Genomic DNA, 26566 nt, shown 5'->3' on the forward strand with positions numbered 1-26566 from the left:
TTATAAACAAAGGGGCAGGTTCACTTTCTATACACACATTTCACCACTGTTGTTTTCCTAGATTTCCTGTCTCACCTCAGGAAGTCGGCCAATAGTTAAGTCAGGATACTTCACTTATAGGACACTCCGTCACCCCAGCACAGCTGTAGTAAACCCTGACAGGATACATTAAAACCCCACCACAATCATGTACATTATATATAGATATCTGTAATACAAACGTGGGACCTGATTCAAGTGATCGCTAAAAAACAAATCACATGAAAATTGGGAAATTTACACAAAACAGTTGTTTCAATGTTTCTGACAAGTTCAGTTTCTCATATGTCTCTGTAAGGTGTGGTAAAAGAGAATGTGCTGGATGATGTCAATGGAAAAAGCAGTGTCTAAGGATTTATGATCGTAGCCTTGCTTATTGTAGTTTCTGTACGTTGGGTTGAATACTTATTTGTACAAATGTCATCGCCCCGGCTGCCGAGGTTTCAGAGTCTGCGACTTTCGGTTCGGAGGACCAAGAGCATACGAGGACAATTAAAGGTATATAGTTTGTAGGAGTATCTAAAACTGTCTGATCGGTTTCCTATGATGGAGCTCTTTTAAAATATGTAAAACTTACTGATCAGTATCTTTTGAAATATAAGAAACTATTATACAAGAAACATATTTAGAAGTTAAGCAACTTTCATACTTCCATTCATGTGATGTAAGCCCATCTGGCATGAAGTGCCTATGAGCTTATTGTGCAATATCGGCAGAGAGTCCATCCATCAACCTTTTTCTATGGGCAACTTCTTCTTAAAATCTGAAAAACCCAGAGTCTTGATGTTTGGCTAGTATACCTTGGAGGGCTTGGTATACATTTTTATTCATAATGACGACCTGGACTTACTTTCAAGGTCACAGAGGTCAAATATGTCAAAAACTTCAAACAACAGTTTCTAAAGAATCTTTAAGTCTATAGAGCCATGATACTTGGTTATGATTTTAAAAGCAGCAGTGGAAATCTTTTTCTTATTTTTTTTTTATCACATTAAAGGTCAACTTTGAGAGCTCACCAGGATCAAATATATATCTTTGCTATAAAGTTTCCTCCTATCAAGGACCAGGACTCTCTTTCAAGGTTGCTGGGATCAAATATGTTATAAATACAAGAAACCTTATTTGAGTTATCGTAGGGTCTAGAGCCATGAGATTTCACTATGTTATGAAGACCATTAGTGCAAACATTTTACACCAAGTTCTTGGCTCATAACTTGAAAACAGTTGAGATCCTCATCATTTCACCATCTATATACTTATTGGGCATGAAGGAAAAAACACCAGCATGCCACCAGTATTATCTCTAGGATCTGGCCCCACACTACTATCTGTAGGACTTTATCCCCTGGTTGTTAAGTTTTTTTCAAGGCATAAAATATACGATCTGCTGCCATGCATGTTCATTGTAATTAATTGTAAATAATGAAACCTAAAATTGAATATTTTATCTTCTGTTTTTGCATCAGTGCTACACTGTAAGTGTATATTAATTTATGTATTAAATATATAAACCGGACCCTGTTTAAAGTGGAATTATTTTTCGGTCTAAGTCATATTTAATTTAGACAGGTAACACTGTAGCCGTGTACTTATTTTCCCCATATTTGTGTAGACCTAATATTTAAAGAATGTTTTTAAATAAAGGGATCAATCATGAAATAATAACATCGTATAGATGACCTGTTTGGAAGCTGTGGTAGTGAATGTACTGGTAAATCACCAGTATTATGACCGGAGGTGTTCTCAGCCACCGTGTCAACACCACAGTACTTACTTGTACCCAACATTCCTGGTGTAGAGTATGATAACACTGCATCTATGGTAGGTCGTGCTCAGTACTATGTGATGTAGATGTCCTCAAAAAGTGATTTCAGAAATGTTTACTATTTAGCACAATGAAAAATATCCCTTTCTTTGAAACTTGTAATAAATTAATTGACCCTCTTTTTAATCCAAGGGTTTTGACTCTCAATTCACATTTCTACTTAATTCTAAATCCTTTGATTTTCTCATGACTAAATCTGATAGTTAAGCTACATATCTATTTAATTGGTTCCAGACGTAAAAAACGGACCAATCAAAAGGTTGAGCAATAGTGGTACATTGTACTGGAACAATTTTTGAAGAGCGTAACGGTTGAGATTGAAACCATTCACTTTTAACATTATACTGCTGCATGATTTCTTTTTAGAACTTAACATTTTTCTTCGAAGATGAAGTAGTTTGTGTAAATTTTGTGGAAGCAGAAATTTGTATTTTTGCAGTACGAGTGAAATTTTATGTTTTAGCAGGAAAGCTATATGTTTCAGCAGTGGTGCTATGGGTGTTTAGCTCACCTGGCCCAAAGGGCCATGTGAGCTTATGCCGTACTGCGGCGTCCGTCCGTCAACTTTTTCTTTTGAACGACTTCTTCTGCAGAACTGTAGCACCTAGGGTAATGATATTTGGCCAGTAGGTACCTGGGATGGAGTGCTATAAACTTTCCTTATTAAAATGACCTTGACCTACTTTCAAGGTCACAGCGGTCAAATATGGTAAACAATTTCAAACAACAATAATCTAAAAAACATTTGATCTAGTCATGATACTTGGGTATGTTATGTAGACCAGCAGTACAAATATTTTTTTCAGTTACAGTTATGAGGTCAAAGGTCAACTTTAAGTGCTAGTTGGGGGTCAAATGTCAACTTTGGTTAAAAGCTTTAACAATCTTCTTTTCAAGTTCCATAAGGCCCAGGCTCATGATATTTGGCCAGTAAGTACCTGGGATATAGTGCTATAATGTTTCCTCATTAAAAAGACCTAGACCTGCTTTGAAGGTCACAGGGATCAAATATGTTAAAAATTTCAAACAACTATATCCTTATTAAGAACCATTTGAACTAGAGTCATGATACTTGGGTATGTAATGTAGACTAGCTGTTCAAATATTTTTCTCCGTTACAGTTATGAGGTCAAAGGTCAACTTTAAATGCTATTCGAGGTCAAAGGTCAACATACATGGGTCAAAGGCTTTAACAATCTTCTAAAATTTCATAAGGCCCAGGGTCATGATATTTGGCCAGTAGGTACCTGGGATGAAGTGCTATAAAGCTTCCTTATGAAAATGACCTTGACCTACTTTCAAGGTCACAGTGGTCAAATATGTTAAAAACTTCAAACAACAATACCCTAAGAACCATTTGGACTAGAGTCATGATACTTGGGTAGGTTATGTAGACCAGCTGTGTGAATTGTTTTCTTTATTACAGTTATGAGGTCAAAGGTCAACTCTTAAGTGCAAGTCAGGAGTCAAAGGTCAAAATGGGTTAAAAGCTTTAAAAGTAAAATTTCAAGTTTCAAACAACAATATCTTCAGAACCGTTTAAGAGATGTTAAAATGTCTGGTGTTCTAGTTACCAAATTTGGTCTTAGTAACCTATATGTCAGTTGCATGTAACAAAAGAAACAGGTGAGCGATACAGGCCCTTTGGGCCTCTTGTTTAAAGTTAGAGCTGTGAAACAGTCTATTTCAGCACTAAAACTCTGTGTTTTAGCAGTGATGCTATGTGTTTTAGCACTGAGCTGTGTATTTTAGCAGTGAAGCTATACGTTTTAGCAGTGAAGCTACATATTTTAGTGAAGGTATGCATTTTAGCAGAAATGGTATATATTTTAACAGTGAAGCTTTACATTTTAGCGAGTAAGCTTTACAAGCAGTGAAGCTACATGCTTTAGTGAAGGTATAAGTTTTAGCCGTGAATCTAAATGTTTTAGTGAAGGTATACAATTTAGCAGTGAAGCTACATGTTTTAGTGAAGGTATAAGTTTTAGCGGTGAATCTAAATATTTTAGTGAAGGTATACAATTTAGCAGTGAAGCTACATGCTTTAGTGAAGGTATAAGTTTTAGCCGTGAATCTATATGTTTTAGTGAAGGTATACAATTTAGCAGTGAAGCTACATGCTTTAGTGAAGGTATAAGTTTTAGCAGTGAAGCTACATGCTTTAGTGAAGGTATAAGTTTTAGCCGTGAATCTATATGTGTTAGTGAAGGTATACAATTTAGCAGTGAAGCTATATCGTTTAGTGAAGGTATAAGTTTTAGCCGTGAATCTATATGTTTTAGTGAAGGTATAACAATAACACTTTCATGAAAAGTTTTTGACCAGTTATAAATAACCATCGATGTTTGGGGATGCTAGTTACACATTCATTATAAACTGTTGTTTAATGACTCACAGTGATTGTTATAAACATACATGTATACATATATAACATACCAGTCAAAATATCCATTATAACATTTTATACACAAACTTTTAGGCCATTTAGTGTCTTTATCAAATTTTGTAAAAGCTGCTGTCAATGTCTTTTGTGATATGGCTGCCAGTAACACCGAGTATGAATGGGAGAAAATTGTAAGTACTTGATTATTTAAAGTTTACTTTGATTTTGTGGGAGAAGCATGAAATAATACCATGTAACATACACCCCTCATCTATAAGGTGAATAATCGGGGAATTATCCTGTCAGACACCGCTTTCATAGTGAAGTTCTGACGCTAATGACCCACAATTTGGTCCTGTAGATGTTATTAGACACCTGTGCGGAGACCTTTATCCTACACCCATTTAACTCAGTTTAATTGTTCCAAATTATCCAAAGTTGCAAGTTTCGTACTTGGTATGGATAACTTTTCAATCCTTGTTTTTTTTTAAAGTGTTACATTTTATAATTCAATTTTGTGTATAAATTTACCTGAACCCTTGATCAAGCAAGACTAAATTGTCATTGTTTTTTAAATCAGTTAGCCATGTTCCCACAGACATACAGTTTCATAACTCAGATACAGGGTTACTCTTTATATTATTGAATATGTAAATAATGTCAATTATATTGAAAGTACTTTGTACGGTTGAAGTAGTACGTTAACCATTTAGGAACAAAAAATGTGAGTTATGACTCCAACTTAACCAGGCTAAATACCAATATCTGCATGAGATAAATAGAGAGAAGGGCATTTATGTTAGGAGATTTACAAGATTTATGCTTATCAAAATGAAATAAAAACGTAATTGACTTATAACTTATTCATAGGTCTTTTCCAAGTCTATGTTTTTTTGGTTATATATATGATGTAAGTTGTAAGCTTTGAAGGATTCTATGTATAATGTAAATGTCAGTGTACAGCGTGCATCTGTGTACCGTCCAAAGCCAGGTAATACGAGAAGTATCTCGTGTCTGTTTCCAATTATAATGACAAAATCTCATGGGCGTTGATGACAATGAGGGCAATGAGGTAAGACACATTTGTTGGTACCTCTCAAATGTTGTAACATTGACATATTGGATAATACTTCAGTGGAATGAATTCCTGTTCTCGAGGTACACTGTAGCGTGCTGTTTTTGGCGTACAAGTGTGATGTACTGAAATTGTAACGACTGCTTGAGCAACACATCTGTGAATTTCTTTTTTGATCTAAACTTTGTGGATTAAATTCATTTGAATGTACATCAACATACTCTAATTTGGATGTTAAAGGAAGTGAAATCTGTTCAATTGGAATATATAATATTTGATCTTTTAAGTGGTTCATAAACGATTTTCCAATTGGGAAGGGAGATAACTCTGGCTTGTAAAAATGATCACAGCTATAATGTGATATAAGGTCATTTCAAGGATGCTGAAATGTTTCAAAGAGATGATGGGTCGGTAAGAAGCATCAGGAGAGACTAACTGCTAATATCCTCCCTAGGAGTACTGGGTACTATTTGGTTGTTAAGTTACTCAAATGCCACCAGATGTACACCAGAAGAAGGGCGACTCCTAGAACCAAGGTATCTCCTCACATACAGTGTATTAATGAAAATATTACAGTATATTATGAAGGCATTGATAAGGATTCATTGTTTAATTGGTGGCTAGAAGGGAAGTAAGCCTTAACCCTTGCATTCCTATGTAACTTTAGTAGACTCTACCATGCATTCATATGGATTAGTCCATTATGGTCTACAGTGGTGAAAGGGTTAAACAAATTAAGAAACTGTAAAGATTAAAAGCTGATTAAAAATTCAAGCTATTTATAACATATGATAAAAAATTTGACATGATGATACATAATGAAATGTAGATGTACAATGGTGTTTTTTTTTCGTTTTTCTCTCTAAGGTTTAGGTGGAGGTCACTGTTACTAAGAATAGACTGGGGAGTAGGGTGTGTACATGTACAGTCCTAATTATCCGAGAATCCAACAAAAATCTATTTTTTTTAGATTGGTGGTCCGGCACGTGGTGGGGCACTTGCTGACCTGTCAGTGTTCTAATTTAGACTGGCTTATAAATTGATAAATATTAAATAAAATAGAACATGCTGAAGATATGTGAACATTTTGAGATGGATGTCTAATGAAAAGTTAAATGTTTTAAGATTCCAAAATTCTATTTAATCTAAGTTAAATAAGAATTCAAATACTTAAGTTTGTTTAAATATTAAATATTTAAGACTGCATTCGATAAGAACTTTGGTTTATAGTTATAGTGGTGCTTAGTTTTTATTGGTGTGTTAAGATAAAAGGCATGTTTAGACAGCCTAAAAAGTTGTATCATATTCAGTAGGAGTTAACTCCCTTGCTTTAGATATAAAACAACTTTTGTGTAAAAAGTATGTTTGGAAAAGCATTTTGTTTTGTAAGATAGTGCAAACAAAAATATGTTGTGAGGAGGTATAGGGATGTTGAGGTGGGGTATAAGTAGAATATGGAGAATTACATTATGGTGTGAATGATGTTGGGGTTGGATTGTATAGATATAGGTAGATGGGTATAAGATTGGGTGCTGTAGGTAGAATGATGATGGGGTTGGATTGTATAGATATAGGTAGATGGGGATAAGATACGGTGCTGTAGGTAGAATGATGTTGGGGTTGGATTATATAGATATAGGGAGATGGGTATAAGATTGGGTGCTGTAGGTAGAATGAGGTTGGGGTTGGATTGTATAGATATAGGTAGATGGGGATAAGATTGGGTGCTGTAGGTAGAATGATGTTGGGGTTGGATTATATAGATATAGGGAGATGGGTATAAGATTGGGTGCTGTAGGTAGAATGAGGTTGGGGTTGGATTGTATAGATATAGGTAGATGAGTATAAGATTGGGTGCTGTAGGTAGAATGATGTTGGGGTTGGATTATATAGATATAGGGAGATGGGTATAAGATTGGGTGCTGTAGGTAGAATGATGATGGGGTTGGATTGTATAGATATAGGTAGATGGGGATAAGATACGGTGCTGTAGGTAGAATGATGTTGGGGTTGGATTGTATTGATATAGGTAGATGGGTATAAGATACGGTGCTGTAGCTAGAATGATGTTGGGGTTGGATTGTATAGATATAGGTAGATGGGGATAAGATACGGTGCTGTAGGTAGAATGATGTTGGGGTTGGATCGTATAGATATAGGTAGATGGGTATAAGATTGGGGGCTGTAGGTAGAATGATGTTGGGGTTGGATTGTATGGATATAGGTAGATGGGTATAAGATACGGTGCTGTAGGTAGAATGATGTTGGGGTTGGATTGTGTAGATATAGGTAGATGGGTATAAGATTGGGTGCTGTAGGTAGAATGAGGTTGGGGTTGGATTGTATAGATATAGGTAGATGGGCATAAGATTGGGTGCTGTAGGTAGAATGATGTTGGGGTTGGCTTGTATAGATATAGGTAGATGGATATAAGATTGGATGCTGTAGGTAGAATGATGTTGGGTTTGGATTGTATAGATATAGGTAGATGGGTATAAAATTGGGTGCTGTAGGTAGAATGATGTTGGGGTTGGCTTGTATAGATATAGGTAGATGGATATAAGATTGGATGCTGTAGGTAGAATGATGTTGGGGTTGGATTGTATGGATATAGGTAGATGGGTATAAGATACGGTGCTGTAGCTAGAATGATGTTGGGGTTGGATTGTATAGATATAGGTAGATGGGTATAAGATACGGTGCTGTAGGTAGAATGATGTTGGGGTTGGATTGTATAGATATAGGTAGATGGGTATAAGATACGGTGCTGTAGGTAGAATGATGTTGGGGTTAGATTGTATAGATATAGGTAGATGGGTATAAGATTGGGTGTTGTAGGTAGAATGATGTTGGGGTTGGATTGTATAGATCTAGGTAGATGGGTATAAGATACGGTGCTGTAGGTAGAATGACGTTGGGGTTGGATTGTATAGATATAGGTAGATGGGTATAAGATTGGATGCTGTAGGTAGAATGATGTTGGGGTTGTTGTACCTGGAGACAAATTAGGTGTTAGGTTGGTGAGAGAGGACTATTATGGGATGGAGCGGTATAGGGAGAATTATATTTGAGTTGAGCATGGTGTTGAAAGAGTCATTTACAGGTGAAATATTGTGTATAGACAAGATTATTTTGGCGTAAGGTGGTATAGGGAGAATTATATTGGGGAGGAAGCAGTAATGTATATCACCTAATGTTGGGGTGGTGCATGCTATAGTATATTGGGTGTTATGGCGTCAAAAATAATTAAGTTGTTGTGGTGTGGTGTTGGGACGCTTTTAACACTAACTAAACCTATTGACAGCTGTGTGCAGGTTCACTACTGAAGTGTACAGAGATCAATACCAGATCAGAACTGATCCATGTGTAACCTATTGTTAGCCTATTAGCCTACAGTGGTACTTTTGGTTTGGCATTATACCAGACTTGTATACATATATGTTTTATCACAATAGACACGTTCTCAAATAAGAATACTCTTTAGGGTTTTAGTGTACTAATCTTCTAGACGCAGATTTACAATTAACATACAAATGTGGTTTTTAATAAGTTCTTTATGAAAGGCTGAGATTTTGAAACGCAGTCTGTGAAAGTTTTGATTGAGTAGACTTAAGGCTTGATTACCGAGGACAAAAGATTTGTATGTTTATATACATAGAGTAGGGCCATGACAGAGAAAGCAATGTAAAGGGTATTTTTTTTTACTGTGCTCCTAATAACTAAAGAAGAAACTCTTAGATCAGGGAATCATGAAAACTTTAAATTTGGAAAGAGATGGCAAGAAATTTGGAAAACAGTTTTGATGTTGATAAGACATGGATATTAAATCACAGGCATAATTTCTATGACCAGGAATAAATATCTGCCTTTCCATGGAAGCAATTCAATCAACTGTCATTATAGCGTTTAAATTTTGAACTGAACCATGTTGGAGGAGTACTTTACACGGAAGAAAAGATTTTCAAACCTGTGACAGGAAGAAATGTGGTTAAAGTTGGAGCTCCTGTTTCCATGGTGATTGAAATGTGAAAAATAAGTGTTTTAGAAGATATCCAAAATGTCTAATTTGATTGGCTGGAAGTCCAAGTATCGGAATTACGACATGCAGGAAGATGTACCAGTAGTTCACGCCGTATACCGACCTTTAACCCCAGTGTTTCCGGTTACCATGGCATTTGATTATGTATCCAGGTATATTAAAAAACAGGTCAGTTTTCAGAGAGTCTTTTGTAACAGAATCATACACATTTGAAAGTAAAATGCAGTTGAATTGCTGTATATAAACCTCACTATCAAAGCAGGAAAATGTGGTTTGAATTAATTTTCTGTATTGCTTGGTGTTAGTTGTTACTGAACCAACCTGTTAGATATATTTGTGCATTTGGTTAATCCTTCACCCCTTGGTAGCTTTTGTAGACTCTACCATGCATTTATGCGTATGAGACCATCATGGTCTATGGTGGTGAAAGGGTTAACCACAATTGTAATACTTGCAACCACAAATTATTCCTAAAGTAGGTCATTGAAAAACTATGAAACATCCGGCATCACCCTGATAAATATTAACCACTTATTGAACCCCCGTAGTTTATTTACTGACCCCCTGTATTCTTAAGATGGCTCCATGATAAACTTATTGCATCAAGGAAAGGCCCGATAGATTATAAATTAGAATTATCCAAACATATCTTTTTTTGTTATCAACCTCACTTCAAAATTGGCATCAAGCCAACATACGGTTTTACTGTCAATGACAGAATTTAGTAGTGACATTAAATTGGGTCCTCTATAAAAAAACATATTAACGTGTTAAAACTTTCTAGGGGGTCAAAGTGCAACTGTTCTTGGCCAATGAATGTCTAACAGCATTCTTGATTGAGGTGCAATGACATGGTATATATATACATTTATGAATCGCAGACATAAGTGTTACAAAAAAATCATTACAAAGTACATCATAAATATTCAGACTTGGAAAATATTCTTTTCTCTTGGAAACTTTGACATAAGTGGAGACAAGTCACTACATTTAAATCTGTGATAGGTCAAAAAAATAAAACTCTGGGGTCAATCTGTTTGTCTTTGCTGAACTTAAAAAGGTACACACATGTTAAATTTTCTTTATATGACTATAGACTTAAGTTTCACTGGGAACTATTAATAGTAATAAATATCAAGTATTTAAAATAGTTCAATTGAGTTTTTGTGTGAGGTCTGTGCTGCAATAGATCTCAATGAGGTTACACAGGAAGTCACTTATCCAAACACTTGGATGACCTTGAGTCACTAGAAATGTTCTGTCACCATAGTGCGTTGTCATATCATTTGGTCAATATTGATGTGCAGTTCCTACCTGTGGTCCACTTACCTGAGGAAGACAACTGGGTACCTGTTACTAAATCTTTTCCTAGATTATGTCTGGTAAAAACTTTAAAATTGTTTTTTCTTGAGTGTACAAATAGAGGTATCAAGCACAGTTTTTAACCTATAATACTGACCTTCCAAATATAGTTAATAATGATCAAGCACTTTTAAGATTTATTGACTTCACACTTAGATAATATAGACACCCCCCCCTACTTCGTGAGCATGCCATTGAAATGGCCCTGTGAAGTGCTCTGTATAGCTACTTTATAATTTGAATCGGCCCTGAAATATATTTCACTGTCAGCTGGAATTCAAATTTGATGCATTTTACACAAACATAACAACTTAGCCCTAGCTTTGATCGAAATCAGTTTTACCTCAGATGACTCCAGAAAGTTAAATTTTAAACAAGCATCATGCTGTATTTGAAGAAGAAATTTGATTTTATGTGATATAAGTAGCATGCTTAAGCTTTACTTGTACTAGTCAAAGTGTTTATAAGGACATGAGGATTCGGGGCACGCTGACACTACAGTTTTGTGAAATAAAAGTTTTTGTCCATAAGCTTAAATGATTTATATACATTGCTATAAATACTTACGCAGTTTTGTTGTCAGACGTAGATTTCTCTTAATACAAGGATGTTATATAAAGCTTTGGACTTATTAATTTTAACTGAAAAGTTAACTGGCAATTCTTGGGCACATATGTCGAGGTGTCATAGGAGTTTTATAAGGCATTCTGACATCACAAACGAATATTGTTTCCTTCTATATAAATGGATTTAATTACTAGTTAGAAAAAATAATGTTTACAATAGAAAGGGAAGAAGGAAATATTTATATATCAACTAATGTTGAAAAGATATTAAGTTAACTAGAAAAGATGGAAAGAAATTTGCAAGATTTTATAATTCAGTCATTTAAATCTTTAAATAAATTTGTGCATATCAATTTTGTCACAAATAACCTGGGAACATTGACTCTCCTAGACAAGGAGGAGACACATAAAACACCTGTTTGAACACCTATAAATACCGATAGAAGGGAACTACTTAGGCCACCTATATAACACACCTGTAGAAGTGTACAACTTAGGACACCTATATAACACACCTGTAGAAGTGTACTACTTAGGACACCTATATAACACACCTGTAGAAGTGCACAACTAAGGACACCTATATAACACACCTGTAGAAGTGTACTACTTAGGACACCTATATTACACACCTGTAGAACTGTACAACTTAGGACACCTATATAACACACCTGTATAAGTGTACTACTTAGGACACCTATATAACACACCGGTAGAAGTGCACAACTAAGGACACCTATATAACACACCTGTAGAAGTGTACTACTTAGGACACCTTTATAACATACCTGTAGAAGTGTACAACTTAGGACACCTATATAACACCCCTGTAGAAGTGTACAACTTAGGACACCTATATCACACCTCTGTAGAAGTGTACAACTTAGGACACCTATATAACAAACCTGTAGAAGTGCACAACTAAGGACACCTATATAACCCACCTGTAGAAGTGTACAACTTAGGACACCTATATAACATACCTGTAGAAGTGTACTACTTAGGACACCTATATACCACACCTGTAGAAGTGTACAACTTAGGACACCGATATAACACCTCTGTAGAAGTGTACAACTTAGGACACCTATATAACACCCCTGTAGAAGTGTACAACTTAGGACACCTATATAACACCCCTGTAGAAGTGTACAACTTAGGACACCTATATAACACTCCTGTAGAAGTGTACAACTTAGGACACCTATATCACACCTCTGTAGAAGTGTACAACTTAGGACACCTATATAACACACCTGGAGAAGTGTACTACTTAGGACACCTATATAACCCACCTGTAGAAGTGTACAACTTAGGACACCTATATAACATACCTGTAGAAGTGTACTACTTAGGACACCTATATTACACACCTGTAGAACTGTACAACTTAGGACACCTATATAACACACCTGTATAAGTGTACTACTTAGGACACCTATATAACACACCGGTAGAAGTGCACAACTAAGGACACCTATATAACACACCTGTAGAAGTGTACTACTTAGGACCCCTATATAACACCCCTGTAGAAGTGTACAACTTAGGACACCTATATAACACCTCTGTAGAAGTGTACAACTTAGGACACCTATATCACACCTCTGTAGAAGTGTACAACTTAGGACACATATATAACACACCTGTAGAAGTGTACAACTTAGGACCCCTATATAACATACCTGTAGAAGTGTACAACTTAGGACACCTATATAACATACCTGTAGAAGTGTACTACTTAGGACACCTATATAACACACCGGTAGAAGTGCACAACTAAGGACACCTATATAACACACCTGTAGAAGTGCACAACTAAGGACCCCTATATAACACACCTGTAGAAGTGTACTACTTATGACAACTATATAACACACCTGTAGAAGTGTACAACTTAGGACCCCTATATAACATACCTGTAGAAGTGTACAACTTAGGACACCTATAGAACACACCTGTAGAAGTGTACAACTTAGGACTCCTATATAACACACCTGTAGAAGTGTACTACTTAGGACACCTATATTACACTCCTGTAGAAGTGTACAACTTAGGACACCTATATCACACCTCTGTAGAAGTGTACAACTTAGGACACCTATATAACATACCTGTAGAAGTGTACTACTTAGGACACCTATATTACACACCTGTAGAAGTGTACAACTTAGGACACCTATATAACACACCTGTAGAAAGCTAGTGTGTATATTTTACTGTATTATGTATCTGCTTGTCATTCACTTGTATTTTAGTGTGAAATTGATTGACAAAGATTACCATAGTTTGAGAGCTTGTCTATATTAATCTTACACTTGTCTGTACTGTAATTTTGCCTACATGACTAGGGAATATTTACACTGTTGTCTTATGTGATTTGCTTATATGACAGAATATGTAATATTGTCACTGCAAGATGACCATATTTGACTGCAAATAAGACCCCTCCCCACTTCAGCAAATGTCCAGAGAACAGGGTCGGTGCCTGCAGTAAAGCCCCCATCCTATTTTTGTCTCTCTGTCTAAAAAAAGAAATAAGATTGATATTTTTTGTGGCAGAACATATGCTAACTGTATGCAAAAAAACCCCACATTCATCCAAGTTAAAATTCTACAAATATATAAAGTTATATCTTGTACTTGCAATGTACAAAGAGGTTAAATGTCCACATCTACTGGCAACTTAGAAATACATTTACTTAATAGGTCAATCTATGGTCTTTACATATACTAAATAGGTCAAGCTATGGTCTGTAAAATATCGTTTAAATCATTTTGGATATGCTTAAAAAAAAATGAATAAACCAAGGTCATCAATTTCTTCAATATAGGTTATTTAAACCTTTCATGAATGTGAAGAAGTGATGTCAGTAAGACTCGGGTATTAGATGGGAATACCTCTTGTATGTAAACTGTGATTCATGGCCCTGTAAACGTGTCAATTGTTAGCCCCAAAGTTTCTTTTTTGGAAACGCTGGTACTTAGAGTGTCAAGCAATTTGCTCCTAGACTATAAGTGCTTTTGTCATGGAATACTTGGATTATGCTTACAACTTCCTTAGTTTGGCGATAATAGATCTGGTAATTGACATCCCTAAGTAGGATACAGCCTTACCAAAGCAGGGTTACATATTAAAAGTTAGATTGTCGCTACCTCTTCCTGTGTTTCACAGAAAAAAATTCTTCTTTATACCAGAAATATTCTTGCACAATTCTCAATCGGCAGGAAATTAAATATGTGTGAGTTCATGCACTACAGCCTTTCTGGGTAGGAGCTTAAGGTTTTTATGGTGCAGTTAGAGAATAAACTTAATTATACTGTCAGATCTGTAGTAAATGACCTCTCCAGGGCGAATTAACAACTGCTTTTATAATAACGGCTGTCATTTAATAAATTAATACGATTGGTCCCTTATTTAGACAATGTATACTGACCACCATCCCAATTGCACATCACATATGTATTTCTAGTTTGAAATAATATCACTTAGGAGAAAAGTTAATTGATTGAACAATAGTTAAATGATAATTATAACAGTAAACAAACAATTAAGATTGTTAGAAACAAATTAAATTAAATTACATCCATGTCATATACATGTATTTGCATATATCAATCTGATTAAGATCATCTGTTACATGGCTTTGCCTGAACATCTGAATGTGCCGCGGTCAGGGTCACGTTCAAGTGACCTTTAGCTGAACCAATCAGAGGCGCACTGGCAAAACAAATATGGCGGCGGGAACTGACGTTTCTACGAAGCAACACCACCATACAGTCTTTCTTCTCTAATAAAGCTTCAATTTTTTTTTCTGTTCGGGTTTCAGACAATCAATCTCAAATAACTTCAGAACTTTCGCATCATTCTCATCAATGTCCGCCATATTAATCGATTAATAGTTGTTAAAACTCTGAGCGCCCTTTTGAAAGAAGGTCTCTGATTGGTCAAAATTTAATGAGTATTTATAAATATAAAGGTCACCTGAACGTGACCCTGACCGCGGCACACTCAGATGTTCAGGCGTAGTAAGAAGTTAACGAAGCCATGTAACATATGATTTTAATTAGATTGTTGCGTATATATATATGAACCTTAATATCAATTGCTGTGATGTCAGAATTTAAACGTGGTTTTGTTATATTAAAGGTGTGACATCAAGATGTGGATGTCAAAGATAAAATCACCTCAACTCACCCTGTTTAATTTGAGCTTCATAAAAATCAACTTAAGCACCTCATTAAAATCTTGTTCTAAATTCTTTTTGTCGAACTCAAACTAAGATAATTTATGTATAAGACTGTTTCTATTATACATTGGTGGTCTCAGCTACAAAGAGGTCACATTAAACAGTTGGTTGCCTAAGACAGGTTGTCTGTTTTTACAGGTTCAGCATGCTCAACAATTTCTGATTGCATGGCAAAACTAGGCAGGACTAATGAAATATCAGATGGTTTACTTTTGAGAAGTGGGTCATAGGAGCACCTGTTAGTCAAAGCAGCACTTAGGGATTAAAGCCTATTGGTAAAACATATCGAGGTTTACAACAGTGATGCAGTTTTGTGTGGTGTCAAGGAAACTAGGTTAGGGCTAATCAGTGTTTACTGTTATTGTAGAGGTTTTCTGTATTTTCTTCTAAAGAATGATTTTATTTCATGTCAGCTGGGATAATCTGTCTCGTACCTCATAAAGCTTTTAGAGTGCTATCATACCAGTGATTTATCAAAACATCACACAGACGTATTAACTGTCCTTTTCTATCATGCTTAGTAAGCGTGTCATATTACAAATGTATCTGTCAAATTAAGTGAATGCTACGTTCCAGAACAGAATGTAGCGTGTCCAGTTGTACTGAAGTACAGGAACAAAAGACAGGTTTGGAGCGGTTTAGGGTTTATACATAATAGCTATCTATTGTGGCCACCTTACTCATTGTCAAGCACAGCTTTACGAGTATTAGGTGTTTCGTGTAAGTTTGGATTTAGTTTTGTGTTCCATCATTATAATCCTCCAACATGCAAAGATGTATATATGTATGTTGTCCTATGAAACAAATGTATCCCAGTCTGTCGTGATGACCGCCCCGTGACCGATAGATCTGGCTTCCCTGGCAGACGTACTGCAGTTCTGTATTGTGTCAGGAGAAGATATAGTTTGTAATATAGGTTACACAGTAGAAAATATTTCCTTTGTGAATTAATACACCGTGAAGAAAATGCTGTGCGATATATACACAATGGGTACACACCTTGAGCAAGTAAGAAAATCACTGGATGGAGCCTCCCAGGTCAGAGGTCGTTACGCATCACCGATACCCTGACAAAATTTAGTACATATGTTTGAAACAAATGGATGTGCTGGGAAAGTTGTACTTTTACACTGAAATTGAACTGTTGAATGGACATGAAGAACGTTTTTACAGGGACTCTTAGAAGATGTATTCATTACAATACTTCCGTCATCTCTGCTATATAGTCAATTGAGCATTCCGACAAAAGGCTACGATCTACAGATAGGATGTGCAGAGCCTAAATGGAGCAGACTGTACGGTAACAGCTTTTGTGTGGAAAGTTTTTTTTTTACTGGATTGTTTATCAAAGAAACTTAGTATGAATATGTGGACAATATTTTGAGCTATAAAAAGATGTAACACTATACGAAGGAAAGTGTTATATAACTGCAGAATATACATCTCGCATTGACAGGAAGCTATAGCTGAATTACCACTGAGGCTGGTCACTAGAAGAGCACTTGGAAGGACTTATATAACTGGCTGTTGTAATAATTAAAACTGTTCGCTCTGTATGTAACATAGATATGAGGAAGTTGATGTTAGAGGGAGTGAAGCCGGCTGTGATATCAGAAGTTTGAAGCATATTAAGCTGGTGTTAATGGGAATGCCTCTTTGTAAGAATTTTGGAGCATAGCTGGATCGTTGACTCAAAAGTTTGGTGTACCTCGATGTGGTAACTCAAAAATTTTAAGCATAGCTGGATTTGTTAATTCCGAAGTTTTGAGTATAGCTGGGTTTGTTAACTCAGAAGTTTTGAGCATAGCTGGATTTGTTAACTCAGAAGTTTTGAGCATAGCTGTAGCGTGTTTTGAGCATAGCTGTAGCGTTAACTCTGAAGTTTGGGAGCATTGCTGGATTCGTTAACTCCGAAGTTTGGGAGCATTGCTGGAATCGTTAACTCCGAAGTTTGGGAGCATTGCTGGATTCGTTAACTCAGAATTTTGGAGGCATTGCTGGATTTGTTAACTCAGAAATTTGGAACATTGCTGGATTTGTTAACTCAGAAGTTTGAAACATATGAAGCTGGCTTTGATAACTTGTATTGTATTTGGAGCATAGCTGGTTATGACACCTTGTAAGTTTGGAGCATAAAAAGCTGGCTATGGTAACTTCTTGTAAGATGTTTGGAGTATAGCTGAGTGTGATACCTTGTAAGATGGTTGGAGTATAGCTGGGTGTGATACAACTAGAAGAAAGTTGATTCTAATGGGGCAGTATGGATTCCCTGGAAATGTCTGTAGGAATATTTTCACCACGAGGGTTGATGACAACAGCCCAGAACTACTTTCAGTGGGAAACACTGAGTTTACCCAGTGTTGGGGACTTGGCCGCGCGAGTTACCAGAATTGTTTCAAGGGTAAGTTGACGTAATGCATCACCAGGATTTCTAAATCATCCTATAGAACTATTTGTAATGTCTATATTGTTCCTAATTCCTGATATTTATCCCCCACTCAGCAAAGTTGAAGGGGATATTGAAATGCTTTGTCAGTCCATATTGAGGTAACTGAAAGTAGAGTCTCTCTACTGAGTGCATGTTGCAGATGCTGAATTTGACCTACATTTTATGCTTCAGTGATTTCTTAATATATACATTTAGCATAAGAAACATATTATGTCCATATCTGGGTAAATCTAGGTGCTACAAAGATAATACTTGCATCAATGATGTAACTAGGGTTTATTTACTAAACACATGTTGCTGATGCTTAGTTGACTTACATTTTATGCTTCATTGATTTTCTGAACATTTCAGCATCACAATATAATAAGACATTAAAAAACCTGTTGTGAGATAATACTTGCTAATGATGCAAGCAAGCAAAGGGGGAATGGAGGAGGGGGAGCGATGTGGTATTATTATGTCTATGGCTTTCTAGTTTTTTCCCTTTCCTGAAGTCGGTCACACTTTAAACTTCCTGATGTCGTTATTTAAATGTGACATACCACAGAAATTAATCTCACTTCTCCCTAACATTTAAGAGGGTAGATAGGAATGAATAATCACTTAATCTGGAATTCACCCTGATAGTACAGGCGTACAGTGCCCAAGGATACCAAGTAAATTCTAAAACATTTGGTGATCATTCATTTATATATTAGTCAGTGGTGACAATGGCGAGCACAGAATCTTTGTTCTTATATTGGCTTTTTGTAATGCAGATATGTAAAGTAAGAAAAAATTAAAATTTTGCATTTTATACCTGATATCTTAATGCAGATGTTTTGATATCCTAACAACCTGACTTGTGTGGCAGACTTAGAGTCATTAGTTAAACAAAAAGTGACAGGTCAACAGCTTTCTTATGTAGCCTATTCATACCCCTACTTACAGTACATCTCCCGTCTCGGGATCAACCACACACAGTTTTGTTATGTCAGGATCGAAGAATTCTTCTGTTACTCAGTTGGCTTAGTAAAAACAATAACAAATTTGATACTCACCTTTAGAACACAGCGTGTATGTATTTTTTCTGTTTCATGCCATATTATAACTTTTTTCAGTGACTGTACTAATATAAATATGACATATCAGTTACCAAAGAGTACCATATTTCCAAGTAGACTAGGCCCGCTGGTGATTTTTCATTCAGATCGTGTTTTTCCCATGAGAATTTTAAATGTATTTTCTGAAAACAGCTGCAGATTTTCCCGAAATATTTTTTGAGAAAATCACAAAACTGTCAAGGGCTGAGTTTTTCAACTTCTGATTAGATTAACAGCAGATTAACAGCAGATTAGTGTGACACTTAATCTACCTGGTAGCATACATGTTTGTTAAAAAGTAAAGAGATATCCAAAATGATTTATCTGCAGAGAAGTAAAACAAAAAGACTTGAAAATTTGAAATTATTTCTCAAAAATAGCATTTTGAATATTAATGCTTTTGACTCCACAAACTAACCAGTCTTTTAACAAGCTAAGCTCTGAATACAAAACGAAAACAATAACATTGTAGGCAAGTGCATTTTTCCGAATGAAAAGGTACAAGTAGCTTTGTAAATAAGGAAGAAAATACGGCCGCACACGTTCCGAACTATATATAGCTACTCGGCACAGAGGATGACTGCTAACAGGGACAGTTTGTAATACCATCTAGGGCTGCATTGATACATTAACATGACGATACGATATGTATCACTATACTGTGGTCACGATACGATATGTATCACGATACTGTGGTCACGATACATACAGTAACAGTAGAAGTAAAGAGAAAAGTTATGTAACACATTTTTAATGGCAATAGTACAACAGGAAATAGAATAAATAGTCCGACATAAGCATGACTTTAAAGTTTCAAACGATTCCACTTTCAACAAGCATGCCGAGGGGGAGCTGGAGCTCACCGTATTGGAATGGATAGGAGTAGATTAAATTTCAAAATCCGGAAAATGTCCTAGGAGTATCATGTCATCCTATACAATATTGTGTGGTACTCTATTCAAAATATCGTGATATATCGTCACCACCCTAATTATAACGCACTATCTGGACTACTTATATTCAAACTCAGAGTAACAGCAGTGCATATTTTGGCTTAAAACGTTGAGTCATTAACTTTGTTGTTCTGTTTTTCTGGTGGTATTGACATGCTATGACCAGTAGATAGGTCATTGTTGAAAACTTTGTTAGCGATGTTGGACAAGTTCCTATGTCAGGACATGTCTCGTTAGATCACTTAAACTCTGGCTTGTTTGTTCCTTTGAGGATTGTTTCCTTGAGAGATGGCTGCTGTCCAATCGTCTGGCATTGTGACAGAGCTGTGACATAGTTCCTGACAGTCATTGTCTCAGGCCGCCATTGCCCGTGTAGATATTTTGGTTAGGAGTCGTAGATAACACACAGGGGTTACTGGGGTAGGATCTAAGTCTTTTCGTAAATACTTAACTTTGTCATTGACAAGATATGATTTTAGGTACCACCTGTGGACCAAGGAAAAGACTAGGCCAAATCAGAATATAACATGTACGTCTGAATTATGTATCTAGGGCAGTGAAACTTCGAAACACATGTCATTTTATACCAAACATTATTTTATTTTAGTTCTTAATGACACATATGCATGGCCTAATTTGTACCCACTTAACTTACTGAGATACGTAACTTCACTCTAGGAGAGTTCCTCACAATGAACACTGTAAAAAATGAATCAATATATATCCTTAAGGTAATAGGATTGTGTCACCATTTCTCAGTAGAATTTCTTCAAATTTTGTAGTTATATTGCTTTAAAGTAAAGAAAATATTCTGCCACAAAAAAACCATATAGGATGTCAGAATTTTAAGGTTTTTAAATGGAAATTTATGTAAAATGGAGTGAATTTTGAAAAAAAAATGAAAGACACAATATTTTTACAAAATAATGTCAATAAAAATGATACTGACATATATCGGACTACCTAGGAATAAACAATAATAAGGTACCCTATTCAATCTAATAACCACCCTAGGAATAAACAATAATAAGGTACCCTATTCAATCTAATAACCACCCTAGGAATAAACAATAATAAGGTACCCTATTCAATCTAATAACCATCCTAGGAATAAACAATAATAAGGTACCCTATTCAATCTAATAACCACCCTAGGAATAAACAATAATAAGGTACCCTATTCAATCTAATAACTACCCTAGGAATATCAATGGTTCACATCTGTTTTAATTAAACAATAATAAGGTACCGTATTCACTATTCAATCTAATAACCACCCTAGGAATATTTCATGTTTGCAACACTTTTCCAAACTGTTTTAAGAAGATAGGTATATAAGACTTAAGTAGGTAAAACATGGCAAAATAATAGGCCACCTGGACCAGAAAAGGGGAACTTTATAAGGAGTTTGGTTCATATCAGTTAATTAACACTATTAATCTAGAACCAATGTTTCTCTGCTTCTGCGATAAAATTTGCAATTACCTTATGCTTATTTTCCCCATACTTGGAAAGTATTACAAGCAAAAAAGTGTTTCTCCTGATAATGTATACTTTTGTGTACATTGATTTCTGTGTTTTTTTAAAAACTTTAAAGTCTTTTATATCAAGTTGTGGACAAATTACGACAATTATGTAATTAAGACTAGTACTTCTGTAATTCATCATTCATAAATAATTATAGACTTGTTTCCACTCCACAGACAGCTTCTTTGTTTAGTCTGTCTGGTGTATTCCACACCAGCCCTCGATGTAATTACAAACGTACATGCACAGATAGATTAAACTGTCGGACTATATGTCAAAAGAAATGTTATGCATTAAATCGTAAGGTTACCTTTCATTAAGACATTTGAAGGTTACACCTTAGTGTTTATAATCACCGTAATGACGCCTCGATCCTATTTTCAAAGATTCCGACAAGGACAATGTTTCTTTTGTCAGTTACAAACATCAATTTCATACTAAGAGGTATAAAAATAGTTAAAGTCTGATATTAATATGGGTCTGCATTCACATAATGTACTATATGGGGTCAATGATTTGGAAATGTGTTCATTGGAATCAAAGCCACCTGACATAGGACTGATATTAAATAATGTAAGATAGTCAGACCTTTAATCGCTGAATGGCATTCTTCTCATCAAATTCTTTACCAAATACTATAATATCTATGTCAACTGATATTTTTCTCTACTCGGCGGAGACGAGTCCATAGCATTGTTAGTGTTTAGGATGATCTGAATGTATTGGTGTATACCTGGACCGTGAGATCCGGCTAGTAGAAGTTATAAGAATAACACCATTTACTTAGGACCTTTATAGTATTTGATCTCTTGTGAAAATTGTCTGTTGGAGAAAGATTGTGTTGGTGATATAGAGACATACACAAACATTGAAATGCCTTACCTTTAACGAGATTATGGAGGCCTTAGGTACACAGGTAGAGAAATAGAATTGACTGGCACTCCTTGTGATTGACGTGCTGTCGTTTTGCTGGTGAACCGTTGTACACCTCTCTTGGAAATGTTATTATGATTTCGTTCCTAACTAATCAGTTTCTCAATGCCTAATTGGTTGGAAGATTTTTTCGTTGATTTTAGCGGGACTATGTGTGATCTTGACGTTATTGGAATGGGGCGCTTATGAGAAGAGTTAATGCATGTGTTGTGTGTTTTACCTGTCGTGTGACTGTACAGCTGGGATTTACTTTCGAGGAGGCATAATACTTCATACCAGCTACCAACTGTAAACACACCGGTTAAAAGATAGGATTTGAAATTCAAATTTACTTTTCAATACCTGTGTGATTTTACATTGATGTGTCATCTAACCGCCGTGCATGTATCAGTCTTTATATAGCGTTATATATCCCGGCTTCACCGAGACGACTTTTATCAAGTTTAGAAGGAAAAAAAGTGCTATTCTGTGGATATGGATTTTAATTTCAAATTAGGATACAAGATTATGTCACAAATGTGTAGAAAGTTTCCCCTGATGGATTGCTTTAGATATATATGGTCATGAAGGTTTGTCCGAAATCTGAAATAGATTTGTTTGAATGAGTAAGAGTTTAGATCCAGTAAACTTTGGAGTGAAGGGTACCTTATCTGTTAGGACCAGCCATTAGCCAAGGTGATAAGTGGTGCTAATGTGTCATGTTAGTAAATAATGTTGGTCTACCTGTATTTGTGTCAGTGTTAATATAGAATTACTTCGTGTTGCTGCATTCTGACTGAACGTTTTACAGGTAATCAACAGGTACCAACATTTGTACTACATGTGATGAAAGTCTGTTGATTTGTATGAACGGTTACCCTGAGGTGTCTGTGTTGTGTCGTGGACGACTGGCTGTGGTGTGGTCCAGTCAGTGTAGATAGCCTCGGGGCAGATATTAATCAGGATAATTAATAGAACAAGTGAATCTCTGTAACGGTCTATAGTGATAATCATTTGTCTCCTGTGGTGAATGAATAGGTGAAAACAATCACACCTGACCAGGTAGAGGAACTTCAAGTTTGAAAGGACAGGTAGATTATCTCGTCAACAGGTATATAGACAAATAGATCTGTATCACCTGGTGATTCTGTGATTTAGCACATAGGAACAATGCAGGTACGTTGATAGGATCTAATGAGGATAAACAGAACAGGTATACTTGTTCTAGGATCCAGCGAGAAATTATCCCGAGTACCTGGATTAACTATGTGACAGATTCTGTATCCCTGAGATCTTTGTGCTAATATTCTGTCTTGTTGGAAAGAGAAATATTGGTGTAATAAATAAAAATGCAGTTTGATAAAAACAATGCTTACATGCGGGCTCTTACACCTGATCACTTGATGCTGAAACCAAAGAAGAACAAAGACATGCGAAAACTTTCATTAACATTTACCTACAAGGATTTCTACCATTTCCTAAAGGTTGGTCATATTTGATTTTAAGACTTTTTCAGCTAAATATCTTTCACAAAATATTGACATATACAGTGGTATATCAATTGTATGTATTGTCACGACACGCTGCATTTGTATATTATATTTTCATGCCGCTGCTATAATTGTGACCCTGGGAAGGGGTTGCAATTAGATTAAATCTGGAAGGAGGACAATGTTGTAATAATATTAAGGGGCCAAATGCAGTTGTTATAAATATATACTGATAAATGTGAAAGAAGTTTTCGTCAAAGTTTGTATGGAGTAAATGAGCTGTATCTCTATAGCTAATGGCATGGCCTTGGCTGGGACACAATTATAAGGGTGTACAACAAGTGGTTTTGCTTTGCCATTTGAAAATTTGATGTCTGTCTACTGTATATATACTGATAGAGTTTCAATATCCCACATGCTTCTGTATTTGTCTTGAAGTTGATAGACTTAAACACTCATCCAAAATGTTACCTGGTAAGTTGGCCGACAAATTGTATGTTTGCAGAATGTTTTAACATTGAGTGAAAGAGACTCATGAGCTACTGTAATCATTGCAGATGTGTTCTATTTAACAAATCTAACGTTAGTGCAGGCAAATTCGCCATGCACCCAAATTCGCCACCCTGTGACAAAAATGCCATATGACGTCATAATACATAAGATGTGACGTAAATAATGTCACCATAGTCTTCAACACAGTTAAAGCCTTCAAATATTTTGACAAGAAGAGGTCCTCATAAGAAGGGAAAAGTTATACTTTCAATCAAAACAGTTATGAAATACCTTGTAACACAACGAATCTTAAAAAATTGGTCTGTGCAACGGACATCTCATCAACTAAACTCATAATCTGATGCCAGTTGGTTGTTATTTAGTGTAAATTTATTACATACACATGGAAATACCCATATCTTAATGCTAATTGCAGTTAATGCAAATAAATTGTTTTTTCTACAAGTGTACTTTGGTACATATACAATGTACTGATGATCCAATGCATGTTTATGGAAATGACGATCAGAAAGATCTGCGATTTGAAAATTTGTCAGTTTCCATTTTCATGTAATGTGTATTTAGAATACAATCAACCAGTATCTTTTTAAAAGTATTGTTTGCGTTCGATTACTTGTAAATAAGTTAAATGTTTGAAGGTGGCGAAACTGCCTGCACCTTTGAGCAAAACCATGGAAGCCCTGTTGACGTCCCAAATGTTGCTGCGTGACATCATTAAGGCGTGTTTACAACAATGTTTATTTATAGGCATTTCAATCAAATCTTCTGTACTGGTGCCCGCGCCTGCATTTTGATACATGAATTTTTGGACGAATAATAAGAAATTCCAGCCTCAGATTCATAATTTGATGTCAGGACTATGACACAAAGTTATAAAAAGAGTTTATTTTGTTGTACGATATAAACTCTACCTTTAACATAAATACCATTATTCGGGATACAGTCTCGCTTTATCATAAATCATGCAAATACATACATGTAATGTAGATAGAAAGGGAAATGAAGGGAGATAACTCATGCAAATCCCAGGTAAAACTGTCAGGTTGCACATATACCCTTAATTCCACTTCAAGAGAAGTTTCCAATAATCAGATTGACCCACCATTTACTGGGCAAGGGTCTGTCAACAGTGTTTGATGTGTTTCCTGTATCTGTTGTAGAGAGAGAAAGAACGCACGACTGTAGATGATTCGGGCGAAAGATGGGCCAAACCACACAACATCCGGCACCGAAAGATGTCTCGGTTACAGCAACCCCTCAGCCATTCGCACGAGGTAGGTCATACAAGGGTGTAGGTTACAGCAACCGCTCAGCCATTCTCACGAGGTAGGGCATACAAGGGAGTAGGTTACAGCAACCCCTCAGCCATGCTCACGAGGTAGGTCATACAAGGGTGTAAGTTACAGCAACCCCTCAGCCCTGCGCCCGAGGTAGGTCATACAAGGGTGTAAGTTACAGCAACCCCTCAGCCATTCTCACGAGGTAGGTCATACAATAGTGTAGGTTACAGCAACCCCTCAGCCATTCTCACGAGGTAGGTCATACAAGGGTGTAGGTTACAGCAACCCCTCAGCTATTCTCACGAGGTAGGTCATACAAGGGTGTAGGGTACGGCAGCCCCTCAGCCATTCTCACGAGGTAGGTCATACAAGAGTGTAGGTTACAGCAACCCCTCAGCCATTCGCACGAGGTAGGTCATACAAGGGTGTAGGTTACAGTAACCCCTCAGCCATTCTCACGAGGTAGGTCATACAAGGGTGTAGGTTACTACCACTGCTCGACCATTCCCTTTAGGAAGGTCATATGGGACGTGGTTTACAAATGACCATTCAGCAAGTCTCAGGAGGTAGGTCATACAGGGACACGTTTACATTGGCTGACCATTCTCAGAAGGAAGGTCATACAGGGACACGTTTACATTGACTGACCATTCTCAGAAGGAAGGTCATACAGGGACACGGTTACATTGACTGACCATTCTCAGAAGGAAGGCCATACAGGGACATGGTTACATTGACTGACCATTCTTAGAAGGAAGGTCATACAGGGACACGTTTACATTGACTGACCATTCTCAGAAGGAAGGTCATACAGGGACACG

General features: G+C 36.3%; 1 protein-coding gene across 4 annotated transcripts in view; it reads left to right on the plus strand.

Annotated features, from left to right (window-relative positions):
• The window catches only part of LOC110466467 (regulator of G-protein signaling 12-like), a 90195-nt gene that overhangs the window by 21925 nt on the left and 41704 nt on the right, over positions 1–26566 (plus strand). For all 4 annotated transcript variants that reach the window (XM_021522971.1, XM_021522974.1, XM_021522973.1 and 1 more), the window contains exon 3: positions 25626–25739. In XM_021522971.1, coding sequence (XP_021378646.1) covers positions 25626–25739 — 114 coding nt within the window. The remainder of the gene's footprint in view (positions 1–25625; positions 25740–26566) is intronic.

Source organism: Mizuhopecten yessoensis, unplaced genomic scaffold, assembly GCF_002113885.1.
Source record: "Mizuhopecten yessoensis strain PY_sf001 unplaced genomic scaffold, ASM211388v2 scaffold11133, whole genome shotgun sequence".
Classification (NCBI taxonomy): Eukaryota; Metazoa; Mollusca; class Bivalvia; order Pectinida; family Pectinidae; genus Mizuhopecten; species Mizuhopecten yessoensis.